This window comes from Paroedura picta, chromosome 11 (genome assembly GCF_049243985.1).
Source record: "Paroedura picta isolate Pp20150507F chromosome 11, Ppicta_v3.0, whole genome shotgun sequence".
NCBI lineage: Eukaryota > Metazoa > Chordata > Lepidosauria > Squamata > Gekkonidae > Paroedura > Paroedura picta.
This window is the reverse complement of record NC_135379.1, coordinates 7121560-7140375: the sequence shown is the minus strand read 5'-3', so window position 1 is coordinate 7140375 and position 18816 is coordinate 7121560. Positions and strand designations below refer to the sequence as shown.

Here is an 18816-nt window from a genome sequence, read left to right as displayed (position 1 = left end):
ATTATGCGCGGCAGAGAAGAATTCAGGGACAAACGCGCACTGGCGCCTCGGCCCGGAGAGGAACCGCTTCCAATCCCAGCCCCCCACCCCCACCCCATCCCATCCCATCCCATCCCATCCCATCCCATTTGGACCTGGCCTGTCCTCTTGGTTCCGGGCAGCTGCCAAGAAGAGCCGAAGGGTCCCGACCCCCCTCCCCTTAAAAGAGGGCCGCCATTGAGATCCTTTCCACGGGCCCGGCAGGTCTCTGCGCAGCGGCCTACCGTCGTGGCCTCCTCCCCAAGGCCGAGCCTGCTTCGCCTGCGCGGCCTGGCGAGTGCGCTCTCTCCGGGCCCGGCTGCTTCTCCAACGTGTCGCCCGCGGGCCTCTTGGACCAGCGCTCGCTTGGCAGGCTGCCTCCCCCCTCCCTCCCCCCCCCCAATTCCTCCCGCGCGGAGCCGTGGCCGGGCAGGCTTCCCCGGAGCCCACCTCCAGGCGGGAGGGAGGGAGGGGCGGGGCGAGCGGCTTGACAGGTGGGCGCGGGGCCCAATGGGGCGGCGGGCTGCGCGGCGGGGCGGCCAATGGCGGGCCCGGGGGGCGGGGCGGCGGCGCCTTGAAGGGCGCGGCGCGGGCGGCGGGGGCCGCTTTGCCGTCCGGCCGGGCCGCGGAGGGGATGGGGCGTCGGGGCGTCCGCTGAGCAGCGCCATGGAGAAGTCCCGCAATTTCCGCATCGACGCCCTGCTGGCCGCAGAGCCCCCCAAGCCGCCCGCCGGCCCCTCGACGGCCCAGGCCGCCCCGCTGGCCCTGCTCGCCTCCGCCAGCCCCCCCGCCAGCCGCGCCTCCTCGGCCGCCTCCGGCAGCTCCGGCGCCAGCCCGCCCGCCGCCCCCGAGGGGACCCTGCGCCGCCGCCGGAGCCCGTCCCCCGCCCGCCTGCTGGGCGGCCCGTGCGGCCTGGGGGGGCCCAAGGGCGGCTGCCTGGGCGCGGGCGGAGGCGGAGGAGGAGGGGGGCCCCCCCACGCCGCCCTGGGCCTGCCGCCGCCCGCCGCCCTCTACGGCCCGCCGCCCGTCTACGGCTACCCGGCGGCGCTGGCCTCGCAGCACCCGGCCCTGGCCTACCCCTACGCCCAGCCGCCCGCCGCAGAGCCCCTCAAGCTGGCCGCAGGCACCTTCCAGCTCGACCAGTGGCTGCGCGCCTCCACCGCCGGCATGATCCTGCCCAAGATGCCCGACTTCGGCGGTGAGTGGGGGCGGGGGGCGGGGGGCGGGATGGGCGGGCTCCCCGCCTGCCTGCCTGCCTGCCTGCCTGCCCCCCAGCAAGCCCCCCGGGAGTGGATGGAGGGGGGGGCGTCTCCGCTGCTGCATGTTGGAGGCCAAGCCGGTCCCCTCCCCGGCTGCGGCGGGAGAGCTGGGCACGGGAGGGCCGCCGCCTCCTCCTCCGAGGCTCCAGGCTTGGGCCGCGCTTTGTGGGGAGGGGGATGGCGGGATCCAGGTGGAGGGGCCTGGGCGGGGTGGGGGTGGGGGTGCCTGAGTGTGGCCCCTCTCTCCCGGGGAAGGGCTCTCTGCAACCCCCCTGGAAGCCGGCGGCATCCCTCGGGGCCCGGGAGGCTTGAAGGGGCCGCGGAGGGTCGCGATCCCAGCGCGGAGCCTCCAACGAGCAGCCCCGCCGTGTGTCCCGCTCAGTTCTCCGGGGGGCATCCGGGGAAGGAGCCTCTCCCTGCCCCGGGGGAGGAACCCTAGCTCGGCCCGGAGGGGAAAGCGCCATCCCGGCCGGGACCCCCAGCCTGGGCGGGAGGCTCTCCCGAGGGTCGCCGGGCTGGGCTGCGGGGGAAGGGCCCGCCGTCCCTTCGAGACCCAGGCACCTTTCGGGGGGCATTTGCCCCGCGAGCCCCGGCTCCCTTTGGCAGGCGCGGAGCAGAAGGACGGACCGGGGGTCTCCGGACGCAAACGGGCCAAGAGGGCCGCGCCTCCCGAGGTTCGAGGTCCAGTCCTCCCTGGCGGGAGAAGCACCCCCCCCCGCTTTGCCAGAGAGGGGGGGGCGGAGGCCGCGGATCCTGCTTTCACCCCACTGGGGAATTGGGGTCTCGCAGGGGGGAGACCCCCGCTGGCCGCCCCTCCGGCCGCCCCTCCGGCCGCGCTTGGCCCGCTGCCCAAGACCAGGCTCTGGCCAGGCAGGAGCAACCGCACGAAATCCTCCCTCCGGCCGCCATTCATTCGGAAAGCAGCTGGGGGCTGCTGCCCACGCGAGGAGGCAGGAGGCGCCCCGCGGAGAGCTCGAACGCGGCTCTGCTCGGGGCCCTTAGCGGGCGGAGACGGCGCTTCTCGGCGTGGGTCTTTCTCTGGGGCTCCCGAGGGCGGGGGGGGGGGGTCCTGCCTTGCTGTGCCCGGCCATTTGGTGCCGAGAAGGATCTGGGGGGCGCAGGGACGTCATTTCCTTTCCCAGATCAGGGCAGCCCCAAAGGCCTCGAGATGGTTCCTCCTTCTGTCCGGTCGCCAGGCAGGATGTTGCTCGGCCGCCGCCTCCAGGAAGACTAGTAAGGGGGTGGGGGGGGTACCCAAGGCTAGGGCAGCCGACCCAATCCAGGTGAGCTTCTCAGTCGAAGGGGGCTGCACAAGCGTCCGATTTCGGGAGGGTTGCCTTACGAGTCAGCCTTGCGGAGGAGCCCAACTATCATTCGCACACCTTGGGTAAGACACTTTCAAGGCACTAGAATCCTGCCACAAAAGCGCATTATCCAAGGCGTGTGGAATGTGCCAAGGACCATTCCCTTCCAATTCTCATTCAGGGTCAAAATTCTTTCGTGCCCGATTTCCTTTTAAGCTCTTCCCACTCTGGCTTTGAAGACATTCTGCACACAATGGTTAATGCACTTTCAGGGCAGATTTTCCTTTTCTGCGCAGGCAAATGTAGCTGGAAAAGCTCACGGATAGCAGGTTATCCTGCATGTGCAGAATGAGCCCAGGAGCGTTTTCCAAAAACGGGGGAGGGGGTGGGGAGAGGAGAGGAGAGAAGTCGATGGGTCCAACCGCGTTGTTTTATTGCTGCCCGCTGGACAGGATCGGGTTCCCCAGGGGGCGGCCGGGGCCGGCAGCTGGTTTACCGGCGAGCCAGCCCGCTTTGGCGCTGGAAGACAGGCCGTTCCCGATCCGTTTCCTCATCGTCGGAGCGGTCGGAATGGCGAGGCTGGCTGCTGATCCCGAAGGAGCAAAGAGCAACCACGTTGCCCTGGATTTGGGCCGTAGCCCCGGGCAGGATCTCCGGGCTGGCCGCTCCGTTTCCCGCCACCCGCTTTGCTGGAGCAAACGACTCCCGTCTCCCGGGAGGGCCCCGGCTCTCCTTTCGCTGCTGCTGCGTCCCAGGCGAGCAAGAGGAGGAGGCCAATGCGCGGAAAGGAAAGGAAAAGAAAGAGAATCGCGTCCTTCTCTCCCCGGCCCGGCCTTGCGCGCTTCCCCGCAGTCGTCGCACAAATCGGACGCCGGAGCCGGCTGGGGAGGAGGGGAGAGCGGGGACCCCCTTTCTGCTCCCGCTCTTAGAGCCTTCTGGTGGGTCTCCGGGGGCGTCAAGGCCTGCCGACTGGGCCCTGCGGAAGTCGCTCGGGACCTGATCCGTCCGCCCCGGGGGAAACCAAGGAAGGGGATTCAGAAGGACCCCCATCCAGCCCCGCAGCAAGGCCGAGGTCGAGCCACGGACCGGGCCAGAGCAGAGCCAGGCCTGGAGAGCCGCAGGGGCCGTTCCCTGGCTCTTGGGAAGCCCCTGCAGGGAGCTCCCGCCTCGGGGGCTGGCCGGAGAGGGGGCCGCACTGTGGGGCTCATTCCGCACCCCGCGGAGCAGCCCCCTTGGGTGTCCTTTGGCAGCTGGAGTCTCTTGCGCCCAGTTCCAAAGCCGTGCGGCCAGGAGGGTCTGCGAGGAGGGCGCTGCGAGCCTCCCCGCTGAGGGCCTGAGCGCCGGCCGACGGCCGCTGGGCTCCTGGCTGCCCCGTGGGTTTTGGCCGGGCTGCCAAGCCAGACTCCAAGAGGTACTTCGTTCCCCCGGGAGTCTTCGGCGAAGGGACAAGAGGGAGTCTGGAGCGTGGGGGGGGGGGAGGGCAACTGGCCCTCCCCTCTGGCTTGTCCGTGGCCGGGGGCCCACCCCTCCGCAGCCCCTCTCCTGCGCTTTTTGACGGGTCTGCAGCGGCTGCTTCTCCCCTTCCTCCGTCTGCCTCTTCCAGCATTCCTTGCAACCCTAAACAGCTTCTAGATCTTTCTTTTTCAAATGCATATATTTTTGAATGCCATGTATATCTATGGCAATCGGGTGTCCATTTGTGGGCAGGGCCTGGCGGTTCATACTAAGAGGAGCCCGGCGGAGGGAGGGATTCTCATCCTTTTGTTTCCTGGCCTCGGGAACTGAAGGCTCCTGCTGTTAGGCTAGGAAAGGAGGCCTTGTCCACACACACACCAGGACAGAGAGAAGCCTGCTCTAGGGCTTGGTTTGGTCTTCCCATGGAAACAGAGCGGAGCGCTGCTTCTCAGGAAATGTTTCCAGCCAGAAGGACTCCTGTTTTCTGATCTGGCAAAGGGAGCTGTGACTCTCCAAAGGGATTTCAGAGAGAGACTAGAACGGGATATGGTTGAGGTACAAGTTATCCCAACCCTTGGTATAAAGGAACCCAGAGCTTAACAGAGATAACGGTTTCTTAAATCTACACATGCTGATCTCATTCAATTCTGGCATCCCTTTGTAAACTCTTTTATAATATACTATATGCAAATTTGCTGCAATGCACTGGTGTTACTGGTGGGCAACCACCCAGAAGAGAAGGATCCCAGTCCAAGTGGAGGAAGGGAGGCTGGGCTCCAGGAAGCCTTTATGAAATCCCTGGCGGTCTGATTACCCTTTTAGGTGCTGCAGGACTTTAATCTGGCTCCGTCTAAAAACATCAAATTGCTGCCCTTCCCAGTGTCCAGTTCGCGAATCTTGAACGAAAGCCAGAAAAACAGAACAACGTGGTGTGTGTGGGGGATCTTTTAGAGAAACAAAGGGAGCAGTCTAACTATGGGTCTTCAGCCAAAGTCTCCAAGGAGGGGGGCTGCCATAGAAGCAGCCGGGATGGAGAGGGACGAGTTACGGTTTGGGAGCTGTCAGCACCCTCCGAGAGATCCACGGCTGTCCTCCTCCTTGGAGGCAGGAGCCAGGCCTTCCCGTTCCCCCTCCACCCAACCCGGGTCAAATTGCCTGCCTGCCTCTCTCCCCCCCAGTCTGCCTGACTCTCTTCCTGCCTGCCTGACTCCTCCTCATGCCTCTCCTCTCCTCTCTCCCTCTCCGCAGCGCAAGCACAGTCCAACCTGCTGGGCAAATGTCGCCGGCCACGCACCGCCTTCACCAGCCAGCAGTTGCTGGAGCTGGAGCATCAGTTCAAGCTGAACAAGTACCTGTCGCGGCCGAAGCGCTTCGAGGTGGCCACGTCACTCATGCTCACCGAGACTCAGGTGGGTCGGAGAGGGAGGGACAGGAATCCTGGGAGGACGTGGTGGGCGGTGGAACGGGGCCTTCGGGTCACCCTTCCCGGGTTCCCAGGTCTGGGCTCTTGAACTGGGCAAGAGAGCCCCCTGTAGCCCAGATGGGTATCCAGAGGAGCCAGGTTTTTGGGCTCAGGGGAGAGGGAATTCTAATTAATTAAATTTAATTTATTTTTCCACTTGTATGCCGTCCTTCCCCAGACGGGTCCAGGCAGCTTGCAGCAGTTACTGGTGACATGAAATCATGAGGTTTAAAAATTACGGACATTAAAAGCCAGCCTTGAGGGCTTGGGACAGGCGGCCTGTTTCTCTCTTGAGACAGAGGGGCCCTTAAAGTGTACCCGTATCATTGGGGGTAAATGTTAACTTGTCGGTGGGGCCTTTTAAGTTGGGAGGGCAGAATTTTGATGTTATTGCCTGGCCACAGCCATAGGCCTGACGCAGTTCCTTGCACAGTTTTTTTTAAAGGGTGGTGATGGTGTTACAATTTATTTTATTTATTTTTGATATTTTTTCCCCACCCCTCTGCAAAAATACATTCTAAGACTCCTAATTAGTTTTTCCTTGAATTTGAAAACTCTATTATTTTTCTCTCTCATACAATTTCTAATAGATTTTTATTGATTCAATGAGTAGCAACTGAATCAATTATTTTGGTTATTTAATCGTCTCTCTCTCTTTTTTTCTTGCGGGGTTAAGCCCCCCCCAAAACACCCCCTTTGTGCATGGCCTTGGCCTGGCTCTCAGGCCTTGTGGAACTGTTTCAGGTCCTGCAGGGCCTTGATCTCATGCAACTCAAAAAGCCCTGGCTCTGCTTGAGGCCAGTTTGATCTCTTTGGGGTCAGGGATCTTTTATTTATTCCCCACCCCCATTTATATGCTGCCTTTCACCCCAATGGGGAACCCAAAGTGGCTTCCACCATTCTCCTCCGTTTCATCCTCACAACAGCCATGCGAGGTAGGTTAGTCTGAGGTTGTGTGACTGGCACTCAGAGAGTGTCCATGGCGCAATCTAAAGAGTGTGGTCATTTTGGGGCTGGTATTCCTTCCTCTGCCAGGACCCGAACCGCCCAGGCTACCTCAGCCTCAGCAGATCTCGAAAGCTAAGCAGGGTCACCGGCCTGTTGGAACAGGTTTGGGGAAAGAGCCCTGGACCCAGGTAACTCCTGTCTTTCTCCTGACACAAGAACACAAGAAGAGTCCTGCAGGGTCGGACCAGCAGTCTTATCTGGTCCAGCATAGAGCCTGAGGCCTTCCCCTTATGTTGCCTTCTGGCACAGATTTGAAGGTTGGCTGCCTTTGACTGTGGAGGTTCCCCTTGATCACCTTGGCCAGTAGCCCCTGACAGACCTCTCCTCTGTGAATCTAGTCTTCCTTGCTTCCTTGCTTCCTTCCTTGCTTGCTCCCTCCTTCTCTCCCTCTGTTAAGTCACAGTTCATTTATAGCCACCCTCTGGGGTTTAGGCAAGAGAAAGTCAGAGGTGGTTTGCTGTAGCCTGCCCTTCCTTGGAGGTTTCCCTTCTAAATACTTGCCAGGTCTTACCCTGCTTAGCTTCTGAGATCTAATGATACCCAGGTCAGAGTTTTTAAAAATCTAGCTAGCCCCCTTTGAATGCTGCTCGCACCTGTGGCCCTCAGGACATCCTCAGGCAGCAAACACTAGTTGTTAAGAAGAGCTGGGGGCTTTGTACCCTGCTTTTCACAATCCAAAGGGGTCTCAAAGTGGCTTACAATGGCCTTGCCTTCCGCTCCCCACAACGGATACCCTGTGAGGTAGATGAGGCTGAGAGAGTTCTGAGAGATCTGCTTTGTGAGGACAGCTCTAGCAGGACTGTGACTGGCCCAAGGTCACCCAGCTGGCTGCATGCAGAGTCCTCTCAGGCAGCTCTCCCCACCCTGGGTGTCAGTTTATATCATGCCCCCCACACTTCGGCTGTCTCTCTTCTAAATGGAAGTGATCCAGACTCTTTAGGCCAGGGGTAGTCAAACTGCGGCCCTCCAGATGTCCATGGACTACAATTCCCAGAAGCCCCTGCCAGCATTTGCTGGCAGGGGCTTCTGGGAATTGTAGTCCATGGACATCTGGAGGGCCGCAGTTTGACTACCCCTGCTTTAGGCTTTACTTAAAGGGCCTCTGCAGGGCCTCTCATTGACGAATCCGAGGGAGGGGCTGCATCTTTCATCAGTGTGCCATTCCTTCCTCTCCCCCAGGTGAAAATCTGGTTCCAGAACCGGCGCATGAAGTGGAAGCGGAGCAAAAAGGCCAAGGAGCAGGCGGCACAGGAGGCAGAGAAGCAAAAAGGCGGCGGCCTGGGGGAGGACAAGACAGGGGATGAGCTCCCGCTGCCTCCCGGAGGGGCCGAGAAGAGCACGGGGGGCCGCCGGTTGCGGGAGCTCAGGGACAGTGACCTGGAAGAGGAGGAGGAAGACGAGGAGGAGGAGGAGGAAGAAGAACAAAGGCCCGGACACTGCTGCCCCTACGGCTCTCCGGACTGCTCTGATGGGGATGAGGACGGGAGGCAGCCCTGCAGCCGGCACGGGGGCGGACCCCCACCCCTGCCCACAGCACCAGCCCCCTAAATCCTGGGGTCCGTGGACCAGTTGCTCCCTTGACTTCAGGTCCCTAAAAGATTTTATCTCCCAAATATCCCAAAGTCAGTCGGTTGCCCACTGACTCAAACCAGGGGGCGTTTGGGTGCCACCACTCCCAGCCACCTGTGGTCAAGGTCCCGGCTGGCCTGCCCCTGCCCCCCATCTATTGACAGCCTCAAACCACATGGAAAGTCCTACAATTCCATCCCCATTTCCTCTATAGGGTGCAATATCCTCCCACCGGCCTGTGGCGACCCAGCCCTCCCTATCCCAAGTCTCTGCCTTCTCCACCGGAGTATCTTCCCTCCTCCCTCTTGGTTGCTCCCAGCACTTTGACAGCCGTCTTACTCCGCTGCAAGACTCACCCCGCCCCCTGCCTGACCAGTATTTACCCAGCCCCATTTTCCAGCCCCGTCCTTCCATCCCTCCCCCTTTATAGACACACATGGTGCTTGTGGGGGCACAGTGGGAGTGTTTCTGGAGTTCTACCCCTACAGGTGGACCTCCTGGTGGCCCCTGGGCTTTGCCGACAGTGGGACACAGAAGTATTGAACTAGGTGGGCCCACTGGCCTGAACCAACATGTTCTTAGCCTCCCTTTGCTGACCCAGTTGAGACACCCTTGATTGTGTTCACAGCCAGCTGTCCCCCCCCCCTCACAGAAGGATCTCTCCTGTCTCTCACAGCAGGGGTAGTCAACCTGTGGTCCTCCAGTTGTCCATGGACTACAATTCCCATGAGACCCTGCCAGCATTTGCTGGCAGGGGCTCATGGGAATTGTCATCCATGGACATCTGGAGGACCACAGGTTGACTACCCCTGTCTCACAGTGATCCAGTCGCTAGTGGATCCCCAGATTCGGGGGGGGACCCCACATTGGTTCTTTGCCACCTGCCTCTCTGGCACGCATGTGGAGCCATGCACACATTCGCTTCATTTTCAGAAGTTTGCAGAATTCAGGATATTATTTTGGGGGGTGGGGCGGGGGGTATATCAAAGAAGGAGTGCCTTCAGGCAGAGCACTTCAATGTGGATCTACGATCTGCTCACACCACTGGGCTGATGCATTTCAACTCCTGACAATAGGAAGCCAGGACGGAGAAACCACACAGGTAATGTTGATCCGCCCCCAAATCTATTCTCCCTTTCTGTTAGGTGTTATTCCGTTTTCCGCAGTGGAAGCAAAGAGGGCCACTTTATGGCCTCCCGGACATAGGTCATAAGACTCAGCAGTGTTAAGACGATGAAACTAGAGACTTGACTCCTCCCTCTTGGACGTGATGCTCTTTCACTGCGCCAGTAGTGAGGGTTTTTGTGCATATCCTATAACAAGCAATCTGGGAAAACATAGGCCATAAAAGGGACGAACTGCTGGGAATCTCTGGCAGAGGACTGTACTGTCTTTATTTTTGTACATTGTATTTATAAAGAGAGAGAAAATACCTCTACTTATGCATGCTAAGTTATTAATCAGCTTCTCTGATGTGCAAACGGTATGTAAAATAAATGGTTTTCTACTTGAGAGCTGTGTAGACTTATTGAACCGCAGCCTGCTTGCGTTATGAATGCGCCATGCTCCCCTCTGGGTCAAAATATGCATCAATTTAGCTCAGTGTTGCCTTTGTCATGTTGTGCGACAGAAGTCTCCAGTGTGCTGCCCATGGGTGTATCACTAGCTGCTCTGAGCATGCTGCCACAGAGGGGTGGCCTGCAAGTCAAATCAATAACGTACACCTGCTAAAAAAATACCGGATGGGAAAGGGCTAACTCTGTCACTTCTGCTGACGTCACTGAGACTCAAGTAGGGTTGCCAACCTCCAGGCGGTGGCTGGAGATCTCCTGGGATGACACCCAGTCTCCTGATGACAGATCAGTTCCTCCTGGAGGGGAAAAAAAAGTCCATTTTGGAAAGTCAGGTACTGAAAGCACTGAACAACTTGGACCACTTTAAAAACCTCATTTAAAAATAACACGAAGAATGCACCTTCTGTTTCCCCCACTAGAGAGAAACTGTTGATTTGATGGATTTCAATTAAATGGGCCGATTTCAAAACGGTGCTGATATATTTCTATGGGCGTGTTTATAGTTATGTATTTTAGGGAACACTGTGGGCCACCTCAGCCATTGGGGAAGGGCAGCATGCAAATTTGTATATAATAATTAAAAAAAACCCCTCTGACAGTCCCTCCCCTTCACAAACTCCGCCCTTCTTAACCCCCCCCCCCCAATCTTTCCCAACTTGACTCAAGAGAAGATAAATGGAGCAAAGAGGAAGTAAAATGGAAGAGAAGAGAGTGGTGATACTGGGGAAGCCTTGCCCTTTCAGCCTGACCTGCCTCGAAGGATTGTTGTGTGGCTAAAAGACTGATCAGTGCTCCTTGGACGAAGGCTAGGTTGGCAGTGGCACCAACTGGTCTGTTCAAAGCCAGGCCACGTGGGAGAGAGATGAATCCCCCCCCAGGCACAGCACGGGACTCCTCTGCTGGGGAAAACCTGTCTCTTTGGCCACACAGAAAAGGAGACCAAAGCCTGAGCTTTGGAGCACAGGCCTCCATGCAGGGGCTACCCTTAAAAACAAATCTCTCGTGTGGTAAACCTGTCAGTGGGTTGTGCTGGCACATCTAAGGGATACGGGCTTAGGCCAGGGCTATTAGGAAGTGACAGGGATGAAACAGGGCTGTAAAGGAGAACGAATACTTCCTGCCGGGCTCGGTTGCTCCAATCTAATTTCCTGGCTTGCTTGCTTTCCCCCCCCTCCGGTCTAGCTGTGAAAGGGGCTGGAAATGGCCCTCTCTGAGCTGAGGAAACCAGCAGCTAAGTAGGGGGGGGGGAACAGTCTGCTCCAGCCCTTCCCTTTTGAGAGTCCGGAGGGTCAACCCTCCTCCAAAGCTCAGAAAGCTGCAGAGAAGCTGGAGAATCCGGCTGTCCGCTGTTCTGCAGCGATGTCTTTTATGGGCCGCTTCATCCGGTGGGCTGGTTTTATGGCGGTGCAGTGAACAGCGTTGTCTGCTCATTCCTTTCGAGCTGGGGTCCCCAAGGTGGTGCCCACGGGCCCCGCAGCGCCCGTCAATACTTTTTCTGGTGATCAGCAAGTCTTTTTTAGAAAGCCGGCTGGGCCAAACGGGCCCCTGGCAAGGCTTCTAGCTGGCCGCTGGAGATTTGATGGGCTTTGCCAATTCTTTAAAAATTGGCAGTTATTTGGCAGCAACGGCCACCACAGTGCGAGGATCTTCGCTACGAGACTGAAAGTAGTCTAGGGCAGCCATTTTGTGGCTCCTGTGGCAGCCATTTTGTGGCTGTACCCACCACATTGTGTCCAAGAGTGCCTGCAAGCTCAAAAAGGCTGGGGCATACTTTGGAGGAAGCTTGGCTCCTACATGCCACTGACCGGACTCTGAAAGTGCTTACCTTGACCAGGGCCTGCTTTTGAAAATTGAGAGGCCTCAAATCCTTTTATCTGGCCTTCTGGTCCACAGAGTTGACTACAGGTCCATAGTGTCCTGAGTATATCATTTTATGTAAGGGGCCAACTATCTATAACAATTCTTGTATTCACTGTATTCTTTGTATGTTGGTTTTACCTGACGCTTGACCATTGATAAAGGTGGTAATGCCGAATGCATCTGCTCAGTGGAGGCATTTGGATGGATGCATGCATTGATTTTATTGAGGCTGTGCTACAAGTGCTGGGGTTTTAACTAAAATATAATAATTATTATTATAATTATATTTATTATTATTATTAAATTTATTACCCACCACTTCCAGTTAGCCAGCTCATGAATTACAACAGTGCAATAGCATAACAATCCCCAATTAAAACCCCCCGTTATAAATTATATTTATTTTAAATTAAGGTTTACCGTAAGTAGGCTTAAGTTCATCCCCCTTATATTGACCTGTTTGGCTCCTTGTCTTAGATCTACTTGCCCCTGATAAAGTGCTGAGACGACTTGAGAGTTGGCAACTCAGAGGGGGAGACGGTTCTACCAGAATTTCCCCTTGATGAACATTGCTGAGTCTCACCCTGGTTTAGGAAGGCCCGGAGTCAGGGGCAGGCCTGCAGCTCAGGAGACCTGGATTGGTGGCTGGCTCAGGGGTTCCCAGTGGGTGCCTGAGGGTACGAGGGACCTGGTGTTCGAATCAACGTTCTTTTCGTGAGGAGCTAGAACAGAACCACACAATTATGTATTCAGTAAGGATGCTAAAACCTGGCATCATTTCAAATGGGCAATCGTCTCCTCAGTGTTTCTGCTGTGTAATTTGAAACGTGTCTCCAGGCTCAAAAAAATGCTCAGTAGAATTTTTTGCACGAATGCTGGCAGGGGCTCATGGGAATTGTAGTCCATGGACATCTGGAGGGTTGCAGTTTGACTAACCCTGGCCCACAGACTAAACGCCGAGAGTTGCAGCTCAACTGGCTTGGGGGATCGGGACCCCCATACTTGCCCCCGGTCAAGTTGATTTGGGTGACGGTGGAGGAAAGGATGGATGGGCACTCTTGACTCCGCACAAGCTGTCAACATGGCGCTTGCCCAAATCAATTAACGCAAAAACTCACCACTGGCTTGTTCCGGGAGCTGAGGATAACTGCCAGGTAGTGGTCCGGGATCGGGTCCCAGCCGTCCTTCACAGCTCGGGTTCCGCAAAGGATGGCTTCCCACGGGAATTAGCGGAGTGACTCCGGAGTGGAGAATGGGGTGGGAGGAAAACGGGAACCGCTCTGGTCAAAAGGCACTTAGAAGTCAGTTTCTGTCTCCCTCTCTTTCCGAGGTTTGAAGTTGTCCAGAAGGTAAGGGGGAGGTGAGTAGCGGTGGCCTACCTTACAAGGCTGTAGCTGAAAGAGGGAACTTGCATAGTCCTCCACCTACTTCACCTTCACTCATGCCTTGAATAAGTTTGGTGGGTCTTAAAGGTGTCCTGTAGCTGCACCTGAGAAGGCCGTTGTAAGGCTAAAAAGCCAGCATGTTGTCCTGGTTAAGAGCAGCAGCACCTAGTCTAGAGAGCCGGGTTTGATTTCCCCATTCCTCCTCCACATGCAGCCAGCTGGGTGACCTTGGGCTTGTCACAGTTCTGTTAGAGCTGTCCTTGCAGAGAAGTTCTGTCAGAGCTCTCTCAGGCTCATCAGCCTCACGGAGTCCTGTTATGGGGAGAGTAAGGGAAGGTGATTGTAAGCCATGTTGAGACTCCTTCAGGCTGTGAAAAGCAGGGTAGAAGAACCAACTCTTCTTTTTCTAAAACTGTACTGAAGTTCTTAATGGAGGAACTTGGGGCGGGGGGTCTTACTGAGAGCAAAGAACTTTAAAATCCATGTTTATGTCTATGGAAGATTTAGTAGGTGTACTTCGAAGTCCCCGTGGCTTGGAATAAATAGACAGTCACCAGTTCTTTGCTCTTAGGAATAGAGCTAAATACATCAGCAAGCCCTAAACCTCTACATGCTGGTCCACCAGGCCTACAGCTGAGGTCAGGCCGATGTGCTATCAGAACTACATCGTACCTCCCTCTCTTCTTTCCCGCTTTCCCTGGAGGGTCTCCCTCCCCTCCTTGCAGGTTCCCATTGCCTACTCATCTCCATCCGAATGGCTGAAAAATCACCCGCAAGAGGGTGGTGACCCGAATACAATGGCCGAATGTGGTCAAGAAATCAAACAATGAAAATAAAGGCCCGGGAGCAGATAAGGCTGGGCTCTTTCCCGATCAGTTGGCGACCCTAGCCACCAAGGGGCTCCCAGGCAGCCCTGGATGAGTGCCACATAAATATAATTTAAAATAACACCATCTTCCTGTGGGCTGGGCCTGCCTAGGGGTAAGTCAGAGCGGTAGAGAAGACGCCCAGCAGGCCTCCGGCCCTTCTGCCCGGCCATTGTGCAGCTCTGAATAGCCCGGATCCTTCTAAAGCCCCTCTGCGTGTCCCAAGAATGCTTCCTGTGTGCCAGACTACTCGGGTAAATATGGTTTACAGATCTCGCTTTTTATGGGTGGATTAAAGTTTATTTTCCATAATAGGTCACCTCGTAAAAAGGCATCAAGCGCTGCCATTCTGAGCAGCTGGCGGCCTCATTTCACACTTTCACTCCGTAAATCCTGGCCGGCCCAGCCAGGTGTTTCCAGAGGTGGGAAGTAAACAAGTGCCCCCCCAACGCCAAGCCAGGTTTCGGAGTGTGTGTGGTTCATAGGTGTGTGAACGATGAAGCGGTGAAGGCCAGGTTGCCAACAGGCCTGGAGGAACAGCCCTTGACACGTTTATGGAGGTGCCCGCGTGGGAGAGGGTGACTGGAGCTTCCAGACAGGATATTTCGTTTCTTCAGGCAATTGGCAGCCCTGTCAGGGAGGGCCCTGCGTTGGCTGATCTGGTGAAGATTTCCACTGCTCCAGCTCTTCCACGTAGGCTGGCCAACATTCCTTCCAGCCCTGAGAAAGGGTAAAAGTTCATCACAGGGACTCTCTTGACAAGGAAGCCTCAGCTTGGCCAGTCTTGCAGAGGTGGTGCTACCAAGACCATTTCCCGGGGGCTTGGGGAGAAACTGGATCCTGCATCAGCTTTGCACGCTGGTCTCTGGCGCTGCAGCTTCTAGGCTCCCTCCGGGCTGGCCCACAGGCAGGGATTTCCAGGGGAAAGGCTTTTGAGAACCAAACCTCACTTTGTCCGGCTTCTGACCTAGCGTTGCACTGGGCGGTGGCAGCCTGTGGTTTCAAGACCAGGATTCCCACCCCTGGCCTTTAATCAAAGGTTAACGCTGGACAGGCCCCTTCAGAGGGGGAGGGGGGTCTCTCCCACCTGCAGCCATTCATTTCCCTTTCACATTGGCTTAAGGTAAATGAAACTCCTGGGCCAGCAGCCTCTCTTTGCCCCTGCAGCCAAATAAAAGGGGGGGGGGTCGTTTCCCTCTCTGATGGGGATTGTTCAGCGGTGGCCACCCAACCAAAACGGGCGGGGGGGGGGGGAGTTTGGGATTAGAAGACATTAACACCGGGACACCATTTCTGTTGGTTTACCCAGCTGGAGGGGAACAAAGGTCCCTTATCTGGGTGCAGCTCCAGCTGAGCTCCACGGGCCGCCGTCCCCCTCTCCAGGCCAAAGGAGCAGAGTCAACAGGGGTGCAAATAAGGCCCTTCCGGGGACAGGCAAAGCAGCTGGGTCAGGGGAGAAGCATAGTTCACAGGGGTCACCAGGGAGTTCACATGCCCAGGGGGGCAGTCTGAGCCCAGGGTCCAATTAAAGACGCAAGAAAGGTGCTTTGATGTCATTTGGGGGGGGAGTCGGGGGGGGGGGGAGAGAATGGGATCTTGCCAGCAGTGCAAAATTGCTCGTGGGGCACATGAGAAAGGGGATGGTGGTGCTCAAATACATCCCTTGGATCCAAACCTGCAACCTGTTCACCCAAGAATAAGGTGACCAGATTTTAACATTGGTAAAGCGGGACACCATTGACCGGGGGGGGGGGGTCTTGATTAAAAATTTGGTCTCTATGGAGCAACAAAAAGTTTCATAGAACGCATAGAACGCAAAAATGGTATTGTAATATATATATTTTTAATTTCAGCGTAAGTACAATTTGCCAGGTACCCCAAGATGTCCCTCCAAAAGTGGGTCAATCTGGTCACCTTACCCAAGAGGTTTGTGACAAAGTGTCCTGAATGTCTCAGAAGCTGGCCCATGCCCAGAACTCCTCTTCCCAATTGGTTTGCAGTTCACACGTCTGTGTGTGTTTTTCAAGGCGGAGGGGCGAGGCACTTGAGGATTGTTTGAGTATCTCCAGGAAAAATGTCATATATCTTGCCTGCCCCCCCCTCCTTTTTGCAAACACACATGTGGGTCCTTCAATTTTAACCTCTCTGTTTTTAATTTTCATGATTCAATTGAATCATGATTTGGTAGGGAAATGGGTTTTTAATGTTTTCGTGGCTATGCTTGAGAAGGGGTAAGGAGGAAATGAGACCCGTCGTGCTACTCTTATTTTAAGCAATGCCACATGTAGGTAATTAATGAACAATTTCATAAAGATTAAGGGCCCTAAGGAAAAGCAACATGGAACCACAGGTTGTTGTGAAAAGCTTCATCGACAACAGAGAATCATGTGGCAGCCAAGTTAGCAAGAGGCTGTTAATGGAAGGCATGTGGACGGTTTACAATGTCGAATCTTTTATTATTATTTATTATTCTATTATTCTATGATTCTATGATTCTATGATTCTATGATTCTATGATTCTATTAAATCCAGGTGAAAACATAGGCAAAATTCTGCTAATTTTCCTTTTAAGCAAAGTTTGGAGTCCATTTTGAACGCAGATCCTTTTGGGCTCTCTAGCTATAGCTAAATCCAGGCATGTTCCTCCATCCCAGATGATTTATGGAGAGCTCAGTCGGAAGGACCCAATTTAAGAGACTGGGTCTTTAAAAATGGTGCCTTGTTTGATAGATACACAGTTCCACAATCCAGTTTCCTCCTCTAGTTTAAGCTATTTTAAAAAGTTCATTTCAGATCTGGTCATTTATTTACCATCTCATCACAAAATCTCCAGTTTGCGTCGGCTTTACTGTCTCATCATTACTCCCGTGTAGCTTAGCCCTTCGCTTGCGTATTTGCGGACACCCTGCTATCAAAGACCTTTCTCATTACATTTTAGATTGGCTTCTATATTAGGAGCCAAGGATCAAGTTCATAACTAGGTTTCTAATTTTTACAGTGACACAGACAAATTGGTCTTTCTGTTTATCGAATACTAATCCTTTTATTAGTTTTAATGTGTCATTATTTGCACTGGCTGCAAGGAAAATTCAAGCCAAACAGACCCCATCAGAGAGTTAATATTTTTATCCACTTAGTGCTTGGTATTCACTGGGATCTGATTTATTTTCATATCTTTGTTTATACTGTTTTGTCTTACCAAATATTGAATTTAACTTTATATATATATATATGTATATATGTATGTATATATATGCATATATGTATGTATGGCTGCGAGAGTTGGACCATAAGGAAGGCCGAGCGTCAAAGAATTGAGGCTTCTGAACTCTGGTGCTGGAGAAGACTCTTGCGAGTCCCTTGGACTGCAAGGCGAACAAACCAGTCAGTCCTAGAGGAGATCAGCCCTGACTGCTCTTTAGAAGGCCAGATCCTGAAGATGAAACTCAAATACTTTGGCCACCTGATGAGAAGGAAGGACTCCCTGGAGAAGAGCCTAATGCTGGAAGTGATCGAGGGCAAAAGAAGGAGGGGACGACAGAGAATGAGGTGGCTGGATGGAGTCACTGAAGCAGTCGGTGCAAACTTAAATGGACTCCGGGGAATGGTAGAGGACAGGAAGGCCTGGAGGATCATTGTCCATGGGGTCGCCATGGGTCGGACACGACTTCGCACATAACAACAACATATATATATATATATATATATATATATATATATATATATATATATATATATATATATATATATATGTAGTGTGTGTGTGTGTATATATATTTCACTGCCCGAAGGAGTCTCACAATTGCCTTCCCTTCCTCTCCCCACAACAGACAACATGTACAGTAAGTGGGGTTAAGAGAGAGCTCTGATTGAAGTGCTCTGTAAGAACAGGACTCTGACTAGCCCAAGGTCACCTCTCTGGCTGCATGTGGAAGAGCAAGGAATCAAAATTTCTGAGAACTAAAGTAGGGTTTTGCGCTTCAGCCGCTTCAGTGGCCGATCATGACCGAAGCGCACAACCCTAAAGAGGTATTAAAAAGAAAATAAAAAAGGAAAACCATAATTACATATAGAAAAAATGATTATATATAACAAAATGTAGGAGATATATATATATATATATATATATATATATATATATATATATATATATATATATATATATATATATATATATATATATATATATATATTAATCCCCCCCACAAATTCTCCTCATTACATTGAAAAGTTTTTGCAGCACTGTTTACAAAATGCTATAAAACTTACTTCTGTTGATCTCAACATTGATATTTAACATTTTACTTTTTGAATTCTGTCAGCAATCAGTTTTTAAGTTGAATTATTAATTTCACTGTTGCTGCATACTCCAGACTGCTGATTTGATCTTCAAGGCAGGAGATTAGCAGTGGTGAACAGCTGTTGCCATCCTCTTGAGAACCAATTTGGCACAGCGGTTACGAGCAGTGGCCTCTAATCTGGAGAACCGGGTTTGATTCCCCGCTTCTCCCCCCTGTGCAGCCAGAGGAGTGACCTTGGACCACTCACAGTGTTCTCTCATTCCCACCTACCTCACAGGTTGTCTGTTTTGGGGAGAGGAAGGGAAGGCAATCGTAAGCCTCTCTGAGACACATGAAGCCTGCAGGATGAACTTGGGCCAGTCACAGTTCTCCCAGAGCTTTCTCGGCCCCACCTACCACACAGGGTGTCAGTTGTGGGGAGAGGAAGGGTGGGAAGTTGTAAGCCACTTTGAGACTCCTTTGGCTAGCAAAAAGTGGGTACAAAAATCCTGTTCCTTCTTCTTGAGCAACCCTACTTAACAGGAAGCAATAATGAGGACTCCCAGGAACAATTTTAGGTTGTGGCAGAGTTTGGACTTCTCTACTATCTCTTTGACCCGAGTTCCCCGTATTTGCTTCCTTTGGCCTGCCCACTCTGCCAGTTTTGCCTTGTGTGGCTCTATGCCTTTCCCTTTAGGCCACCCCTCGGGCCAAACTCTTTGAGCCTTCCCCTTCTATGCCTGTATCCCCCCCCCCCCAATTTGCTTAGGCAGAGT

General features: G+C 54.2%; 1 protein-coding gene across 1 annotated transcript; it reads left to right on the top strand.

The window, feature by feature from the left end:
• The first annotated feature begins 639 nt into the window (after window positions 1-639).
• MNX1 (motor neuron and pancreas homeobox 1) lies at window positions 640-9587 on the top strand. Its single transcript, XM_077303833.1, has 3 exons — window positions 640-1216; window positions 5285-5445; window positions 7686-9587. The coding sequence occupies exons 1-3, from the start codon at window positions 685-687 to the stop codon at window positions 8052-8054; spliced, it is 1062 nt and encodes a 353-aa protein (XP_077159948.1). The 5' UTR covers window positions 640-684; the 3' UTR covers window positions 8055-9587.
• The last annotated feature ends 9229 nt before the right edge of the window (window positions 9588-18816 follow it).